At 34.9% G+C, this 9,288-nt stretch overlaps 1 protein-coding gene across 1 annotated transcript; it reads right to left on the minus strand.

Annotated features, from left to right (window-relative positions):
- Positions 1–7,546: 7,546 nt before the first annotated feature.
- Positions 7,547–8,389, minus strand: LOC131663022 (uncharacterized). Its single transcript, XM_058933077.1, has one exon. It carries the CDS (start codon positions 8,387–8,389, stop codon positions 7,547–7,549), a length of 843 nt encoding a protein of 280 aa, XP_058789060.1.
- Between the last annotated feature and the right edge of the window lie 899 nt (positions 8,390–9,288).

A 9,288-nucleotide genomic window follows, 5' to 3' on the forward strand; every position in this document is an offset into this window, starting at 1 on the left:
GTGTGAGGTGCTTCCACTACTAACATTGCTTATGAGACCTTTACACTAAGTCGAAACTCGGCAGAAAGAACGCATAAGTAATTACTTCAACCTCTCCAAAAAAAAAAAGGATTTGAAGGAATAATTAAATTAGGATTAAAGAGATAATTAAAATTTTCAATATAAATTTATTTACTATTTATACATTTACATATTATGCTAGATTAATTTTTAAATTCAAAATTCGAGCCTTCTCGATGGTAAATAAACAACTCCTTTTTTTCCATAGTCTCGAATAATTTTTTCAGCATATCTTTATCTTTGTCTAACGCTAAGCTTACTCGCTTAGGTAGAAAAATTTCGAATTCGTCGTCTACTGTTATAACTACACTGAATCCATAACGAGTATTAAGCCATCTTAATTTCGTTATCATGTAGGTGCAGTTATTTTCTAATTGTGCCATCGTTTTTCTTGGTAAGAATGCCGATTTGGCTATTTTATTAATTGATGAAAAGTCCATTCTACAATAAAAAATAATCAATCAATAATTAATACTACTAGAATATATAGTTAGAGAGCTACTAGTATACAAGAAACTTACTTTTAAGAGAAAATCTAGAAGTCTAATAGGAGAACTAGGAAGAGAGACTACTGCTGTTGCTTCAACCTACTGCTGAATAACTGCGACGGACTGAGGTGTGTTCTCCGTTTTGTACCATGCGTCCCCTCTCTGAGAACTCAAGCCGCCGTAATTTCCCTCTCTTTTCGCCTTATCCCCACTTGAGTAATTTCTCATATGATTCCATTGCATACTCCTCAGACTTCAGTCGCAATGTTTACCGTTGTCCCCCACTCTACCGTTGTCCCCACTCTCTCACTATTCTATCCTTAGTCTTTTCCTAACTAAGGCTTCTTCCTCCCCACTATTACTACTCTGTTCTGAGCGACTTCTGTCGGAGGTTGGAAGAAGCTTACAACTTTCTTGAGGATTTTTTTCCATACTACTCTGTTCTAAGCGATTTCTATCGGAGGTTGGACGAAGCTTACAACTTTCTTGAGGATTTTCTTCCATTTCTATGATCTTTCTTTTCCTGCGTTGTTCCGCACTCTCGATTTTAAGCTTTGACGTTTCAATAGTTTTGTAATGACCCCATTGAAGTGTATCAAGATTTTTATCGAATATACATCGTTTATCATCATATGGACTTAGTGCTACTTTCTGCACTCTTTCTGTTCTTACTTGATGCAATACACTTCGTATATTACATTGCTCACGCCTAATAATTTCTAAATCCAATAAACAGTTTCGAAAATCTTCATGATCTATTGTTTTTATGATAGTATGTGTTTTTACGCCTTTTGCTTTCTTTATTGCTTGATGGTTTTCTATTAGTATACTATACATTTTACTTCGAAGTCCAATGAATTCTCTCATAATATTACCATTGCATTCATCTTTCATAATACCGAGAATCTTTTTATTAACTAACGGCATATTAAACTGATTATTTTCTGAGTAATCTGATGTATCAAATTTATTGATATCTTCTTTCATTATTTCATATATATCAACATCTTGAAATTCATATACGAGGCTATCTGTATCAGTATAAAGTAATTTTGCTTTATGAGGTAGTCTTTCTTTTATGTAGCCATAGTGGAAGTCATATACTAATGTTTTTGAGAGATCTAGCACACAAAGTCCAATATATATTGGTTTTTTAATACTAATAGACGTCCATGATAACTGTATTGCTACTAAATTTTCATCAGATTGAACTACTATGAAAGTTGGGTTGTGCGATCCGTGCTTCTGCTCCATATCTACCACTCCATGCACTAATTAATTTAACGTCTTTTCGTTTCCTTTCATCCTCCATAGTCTTTCCGTATACTGCATTAATCATGAGTTTATAGAATAACTTTTCAAATTCATTTTTAGCTTGTTTTCTTTTTTCTGTATTCAAATCTACATAAGTTTTAAGCCACGGCTTTTGATTAAACTGAAGTGCTCTGTGTATTTGTTTTATTTTGAGTCCGTATTTAATAGCCTGCTTTAGCACTCTATAATGAATGACATACCGTTCTTTATTATACAGGGTTGTTAAAAGTTTTTTTTGTCTTGATCCAGGTGGTGTGTTGTGTTCTGGACAAAGTGGAAGGTCCTTATGTTCGTCGTGTAGTTCTTTTGGATACTCTAGATCAACTTCTAAAATATATCCAACCTCATTATTATCGGAAACATTGAAAAAATAAGGCTCATCGATGTTAGAGACCCACTTAAAATTTTTATATGGTAATGATTGCGTCATCGCCTATCCATATAAATTGTTAACGTCAAAGTACATCAAAGTCTTGCTAGGTTCTTTTTCATTATATTCTGAGCCCATATATCGATTATTAGCTTTTGAGTATCTATTACAGCATTGACTAATACCTCCTCGAATGCCTTTTTGGATGAATAAAACCATGTCTATATCGGTTAAAAGTTCTAGCTCAATTTTTGTACACTTTAACATAGCATCCCATGTTAATCCAGGAGTAGTATAATAGTGTGCTGGGTCGAGTTGATACGCGTCCATACAAGTTTTACGAAAATTTTCAAAAATATCGGCCAAGAGTAATACGTCAGTTTTTAAATATAAATCAGAATACTGTCCTAAATCAATGATGTCAAATGCATTCCACACTTTTTGAGCATGCTCATAGTCAGCTTCAGAGATGTTGCTATCTATCAAGTAACTATGAAAATCTTCGATAGGTGGTAATTGAGTCTGTTTTAATCTTTCAAAACTGTTAACATACTCATATGGAAAAACGCCTTTTCTCTTCAATAATTCTATTTGTGTTTTTGTATATTTATCTATCTTGAATTCATGCTCTACGACATTTAGTTTGGTTAAGTATGAAGACAGTTTTTCGAGAGATGATGGCATAAAACGAAACGAATCAATAAATCGAAAATTTATAGTACTACCATCCACGTGTTTTGTGAAAGCTATATATCTTTCCTTGTTATCAGCTAAAACAGTCACATTTCCCTCAAGATCAGAGCTAGTAGCTATTTCTTTTATTATAAAATGAGAATCATATCCAGTAAGGTTATGGAAGACAACTGGTATAAAATAAGGATTCTTATAATTTAAATTACAGAATGCGTGAGCAGCACCTCTAAATCGGCCCGTCAAATGACAATGATCTCTAACTCTTGTTTCATCAGGTTGAAAATATTTTCTACAAATATGACACATTTTGCTCATCTTGAAATCCATTTGAGTACGCCATGAAAGATTCATTTCTATTTCATTCTTATATATTCGATTCATTTCATCTAACAAAATCTGAAATTGTTTGATAATCCATTGTGCGGGTTCTTCATTCAGTTTTTTTCTATACATCTTAAAGACTGATTTGGAATCATCATAACTACATTTTATATAAAGCCCCACACTAAAGGCTTCATGATCTTGGAAGGATCGTCCGTTATTTACTGGTTTTAATAAGCACTCTAAATCAGCATAGATAATAAACGGAACCATTTCTTTTCGATTATAATGATTAAATTTCAGAAGAGGAAAATTAGGTAGATTAACTCTATATTTATTTAATTTTGAATAATCTGTCTCATGAATATTCAATTTTTCTTTTTATTAAAATAGTGGAGACAGCGTTCACAGAGATAAATCTGTGCAGTATGTTTCGTTACTTGACTTCTAACAAGAGCAGATAAGTTTTTAATCCATACATAGTGGAATTTTAATTTGAAATTATCATTGTTATTTGATCTATTAGATTTTTATGTTTCATTCTCATCAATATAATCGCTTTGTAGTAACAAAAGATTTACATGCTTATCTTGTTTTAAAGTTGATATATAATATGGTGAGACTTCGAATTTAAAACCGTATTTTTTTAGTATGTATAGATTTATTGAAATACTATTTAATTTTTCAAATTTAGGAATATTCTTTACCTCGACAGGAAAGTTTATATCATCGAATTTTAATTCATTCGCAAAGGGCATATAATTTTGAACTCTTTCGCTATGAAATCTAGCTGGATGAAGACAGGCAAGCACAGCCCATTTAAAACATTCATTATCTGTATTTTGAACGTTGATAATTGCTTTTTTATCTGCTATTTGTTTTCGTAGTTGAATATATGAGCCAGGATTGAAAGGATTAAATTTATTTATATTAACAGTAATACCGATGATAGTTTTTAATGTCCAACCGGAATCTTTTTCTTGAAATTCTTCTAAATTTTTAAGTATAACATCTTCAATATTTTCTGTAAACCATAATTTAAGATCTGTCGTTCTATAAATAGAAACATTTTCGATGTTGAAATACTTTACTTGAATGTCCTCTACATTATCTTTTATTACGGTAAATTGAGCTGACATTTCTATATTTATTTTTAGAGCATTATGAATTGAAAGATATTTTGGTATTTGTAGTTGTAATAATTTATTTGCTGCTTTTAAGAATGACTTTATATCTCTATGTTCTTGATTGGCTATGAATGCAGTAATGATACGTTTTTCAAATGATGAATTTATTTCACGCCAAATAACTCCGTTCCCTTCAATTTGGTTTGGAATGACTCGTAATGAATTAACATTTCCTCCGACTTTTATGGAATTATTTAAATTAATTTCGATTGAATTCAAATGAGTAGCGCATGTTTGACATCTCTGTCGTATTGCTCTACTTAAGTTAGGCCGTAACATATATTCTTCAAGAGAATGAAAAGCGGTAATTATTATATTTTTCCATCTAATAAAATCATTCTTATTAGCGTCTTAGTTGTAATAGGCTTTCCATAAATCGCGTACTGTATTTTCAAAATAAGAAATAGAAGCCATTGTAATGAAAATGCACGTAGGATAACTAGTAATACTACTACTACTACTAGTACTACTACTACTATTACTAGTACTACTACTACTACTACTAGTACTACTACTACTACTACTACTAGTACTACTACTACTATTACTAGTACTACTACTACTACTAGTACTACTACTACTACTAGTACTACTACTACTATTACTAGTACTACTACTACTACTACTAGTACTACTACTACTACTACTACTAGTACTACTACTACTATTACTAGTACTACTACTACTACTACTAGTACTACTACTACTACTACTACTACTACTACTACTGCTTGTCACTGCTAAGAAAGCTAGTGAAGCGGGCTGTCTCGAAAGACTGCGCTCTTTTCCAATCGAGCACGGCTTTTAAGCACTATGTGGCGCTGAAAGCAGCGGTCTCGGCGCTGTAGGATGAAGAGGGAGTAGTCAGACGAAAGGTAGGAGGTGGGTGAGTGGGTGGTGGTTGCGCCTAGCAAGCTAGAGACGCTACCCACTCTCCGAGGGCCTACACTCAGCTAGCATAAGCGCCCTACTATCGAAGGAGAGCGAGAGAGAGGGATAGAGAGAGAGAGAGAGAGAGAGAGTGAAAACATCATCCGCACTATACGGCGTACGCGCCTAGCAAGCTAGAGACGCTACCCCCTCTCCGAGGGTCCACACTCAGCCAGCATAAGCATATAGTTTACCAAACACCCTACCGACTTCTACAGCATCCTACCTTAACAACCTGTGTGGGTGGGTGGGTGGGTGAAGCGTCCTACTATCGAAGGAGGGGGGGGGGCACTGGCCCCCTCGAAGGGGCCCACTGGCACGCCGGAGGTGTCGAATGAACATCAAATGCAACATTCAGCATGGGGTCTCACCTTATCGCGATTAAAAGGTGTCACTATCGCGACACCTTCATCGGGCGGCCTCTTTGTGTCCCAGAACATACACATATCCCTTATACATTGGCGGCGCGCGCGAGGTGTCAAACCAACATCAAATGCCCTTTAACACTCAGCATGGGGCCCACTGGCCCGCGGAAGGTGTCAAAGGTACATCAAATGCCTTTTAGACACTCACTATGGGGTCTGACCATAAATTAAAAGGTGTCACTACCTTCACATCTTCATCGGGCGGCTCCTTTGTGTCCCAGAACATACATTGCTTATCTACTGTTATGTTTATCGACTTCAATTGATCTGCCCAAATAGGTTTTGGTAAAACTTTTCTAAGAGAAGAGATGGGCTACGCTGAGAGTAAAATCTAAATATAAATGTTATAAGCACTCAAGTAATACTCAGGTAATACGATTTTTTCCTCCAACCTCATGGAGAATGGAAATCCCGTACATTTGCACCCCAACTTATCTTATGAAATTCCAAAAGTTGAAACGGTTGAATAGAATTTCCACAATTGTTTGAGAATTTTTTTCTCGAAAACTATAGGCTTTCGGGAAAAATTTATAAGATCAAATATGTCTTAGAATTAGTCAAAGAATACTCTCTAATTTTTACAGAATTTTTCGAAATTTTTGTGAAATTTTCAATTCTGTTCATTTTTTGAAAAATTAAAAAAAATTTTCAAAAAATTTGAAAAAATTTTAGAGTATTCCTTGACAAATCATAAGATATTTTTGTTATATAAAACTTTTTCCTTAACCTCATAGTTTTTAAGAAAAAAATAGTAATCTAAAACGCATTTTTTTTCCAGATTTTGGCATTTTTTCCGCCATTTTGGAAAAAAAACTTTGAATATAAAAATTTTCTGTTAAAGTTCAACAATTTTGTGCACTCATGGTTAAAGAAAGATTTCGAGATTGACATGTGTTATGGTATAAAAAATTTCCAAAAAATTTTTTTTTTCAAAATTTCCCTATTTTTTTATAAAAAATCGGCCATATTTAATTCTGTAAGCAAAATTTTTGAATTTTGAGCCCGGATGTAGATTCAGCACACCCAAAAAAATAAAGTATGGTACCCTGGATCAATTTATTGTTTCGTTTTACAAATTAATTTTGCGATCAAAAATATGTCCAAAAACTGACCTTTTTGGTCGTTAATGGGTTAAACCAATGCAAAACAATCTCCGAGTCAGTCCAAAATACTGTTGAATCTATATTGGTGTTGATTGAATTAATTACTGAATGGTATAGTTCTGCCAACAAGAGTGTACTTAATTCTAGTCTAGGCATCGTGAGTAATTTTAGCGGAGCAACACGTGATTTTGCGCACAATAAAACGGATTGATAATTTTCGTTTCCATCATTACACACTAAGTAAATACAAGCGCCGTAACCGTCATTACTCACGTCGCTGAATCCATAATGCTTTCAGCTGTCTACAATAAGTTTGCCAATCGGAAAACAGAGATAACGGAACCGACTCATCCCATGACAATTTTAGTTTCCAAAGTTCTTGCATAATTTTCTTTATAAAATGACAGGACCTATTAGACCGAGTGGATCAAATAATTTTGCGATTTTCGATAAAACAATTCTTTTTGTTACCGATTTAGGTGGTTCCCTAAGATTGATAGTATAAACAAAGGAATCTTGTGACAGTATTTAAAGTTTGTGTAGTTATTTCTTCATTTATCGGCCATAAAACCTTTAAATATTTTCGATCTTCATTTCGTACAAGAAACTGTAGAAACATTTTTTCAATATCAGCCATTAATAGATATGTATAAGTTCAAAATCGCAAAACTAAAGAGTAAAGACTGTCTTGTATAGTGGGACCGGTCATCAATAAATCATTTAATGAATAACCGCTAGTAGTTTTTGCCGATGCATCGAAAACTACTCGCACCTTTGTGGTAGAATTCGACGATTTGATTACGGCATGATGCGGTAAGTAGTAACCAGAGTCATCTGATGATTCCGCTGTTGACATGTAGCCCAAGTCTATGTAGGTTTGAATTGCAGCATTATATTGTTCTTTACAATTCGCATTCCTTGAGAATTTAGACATTAAATATTGTAATCGTTTCGTTGCAATAGACCTTGATTGACCTAGTAACTCTGGAGATTTTTTAAAGGGTAGTGCTACAACATATCGACCGTCTTCATTTCGAGTGACATATTTTTTGAAATGCTCCTCACACTCATGTTCCGCTGCTGAAAATTGAACTTTCTCCGGTATCTCTTCAATAAGCCAGAATCTTTCTATACTACTTTCTAAGTCTGTTAACATGCAATTATTTGCGACGCCGCGAGCGGAAGTTTTGGGAAAATTCAAGCCTTCACCTAGCACCCATCCCAACATGGTTTTTTGAAAAATAAGATCATTGTTGCCTTGAGATAGATTAATCGTGCCAATACAAAAGAGTGACAGTGTCGTGCCCGATCCAATAAACATATCGACAGGTGCAGGTTTGTGAAACTCGGGGTCGGCGAGGCGAATGTAAGAGGGAATTTTGAGTCTTTCTCTCGGTATCAAATCGTTCGGTACTGAATCTGAAATATTTGGCACTACTAAAAAACTCAATGTACGTTTTAAATCATTATGTAAGGATCTGAAAGTAATTGTAATCATGCTATCAACAGTAGTAGAAAGATTATTGACCGCTCCTATAGAAATACAACATTTAATTTTTGACAATCGTAATTTTTTGGCAAGACGGGCTGTAATGAAATTGGCAGTTGCGCACGTGTCAAGTAGAGTACGAGCTTGAATTAATTTATTATCAACATCAAGGGTGCCTACTAACGCGGTCGTCATTAATTGGAAACTCGGTAGAGAAGTCACTGAATTGAAGCAAAAATCAGAGCTTGATAGTCATGCTTCTTTTTTCTCCCCCTTTACCCTTTTCTCCTTTTCCGGGTCATGTAACAGCGAATGATGTTTTTGACGGCATGTCTTACATACTCCCGATTTGCAATCTCTAGCGACACCCGAATGTTTTCTCAAACAATTAAAGCACAAATGAGCATTTTTGGCTGTCCGAAAGCGTTCGTCCCTGGTCATTTTGCCGAATTTCTCGCATTTATAAATCGGATGTTCTTCGGAGCAAATTACGCATAGCCCTTTCGCCGTAGTGAGGAATGATTGACCGTCTAGCTTTCTCCTTTTTGTTGGAGGTGCGTTACTATCAGCCCTTTTGGAAGGAAAGGTCTTCGCGTCGACCTATGACGGCGGCGAAATTTTCTTTGAAGGCTAGCCAATCTTTGATTTCACCAGTGAAGCTAGGTAGCATAATTTGAGGTAGTTTAATTCTCGCGACATTTGTAGGTGTTACTGAACCGGTTGTATGTGTAGAAATCAATGAGTTGGTTGCATCAGTTTTTAAATGAGACGCTTGTATAATGCTAGAGTTTGTTTGCGAAAGCGGATTCACAATAAGATTTTGAGCCGTTGCTACAATGGCATAATAATCGTTCTCGGTTTTCCGCTTCCCCCCCGAGTAATCATTTTCGCCGTCAAGCAAACTAATT

This window comes from Phymastichus coffea, unplaced genomic scaffold (genome assembly GCF_024137745.1).
Source record: "Phymastichus coffea isolate CEN01 unplaced genomic scaffold, Cenicafe_Pcof_1.1 PCOF00029, whole genome shotgun sequence".
Classification (NCBI taxonomy): domain Eukaryota; kingdom Metazoa; phylum Arthropoda; class Insecta; order Hymenoptera; family Eulophidae; genus Phymastichus; species Phymastichus coffea.

Bases quoted from the DNA above. Each gene is read 5' to 3' on its own strand.
- LOC131663022 (XM_058933077.1), bottom strand. From the start codon at position 8,389: ATGATTACAATTACTTTCAGATCCTTACATAATGATTTAAAACGTACA.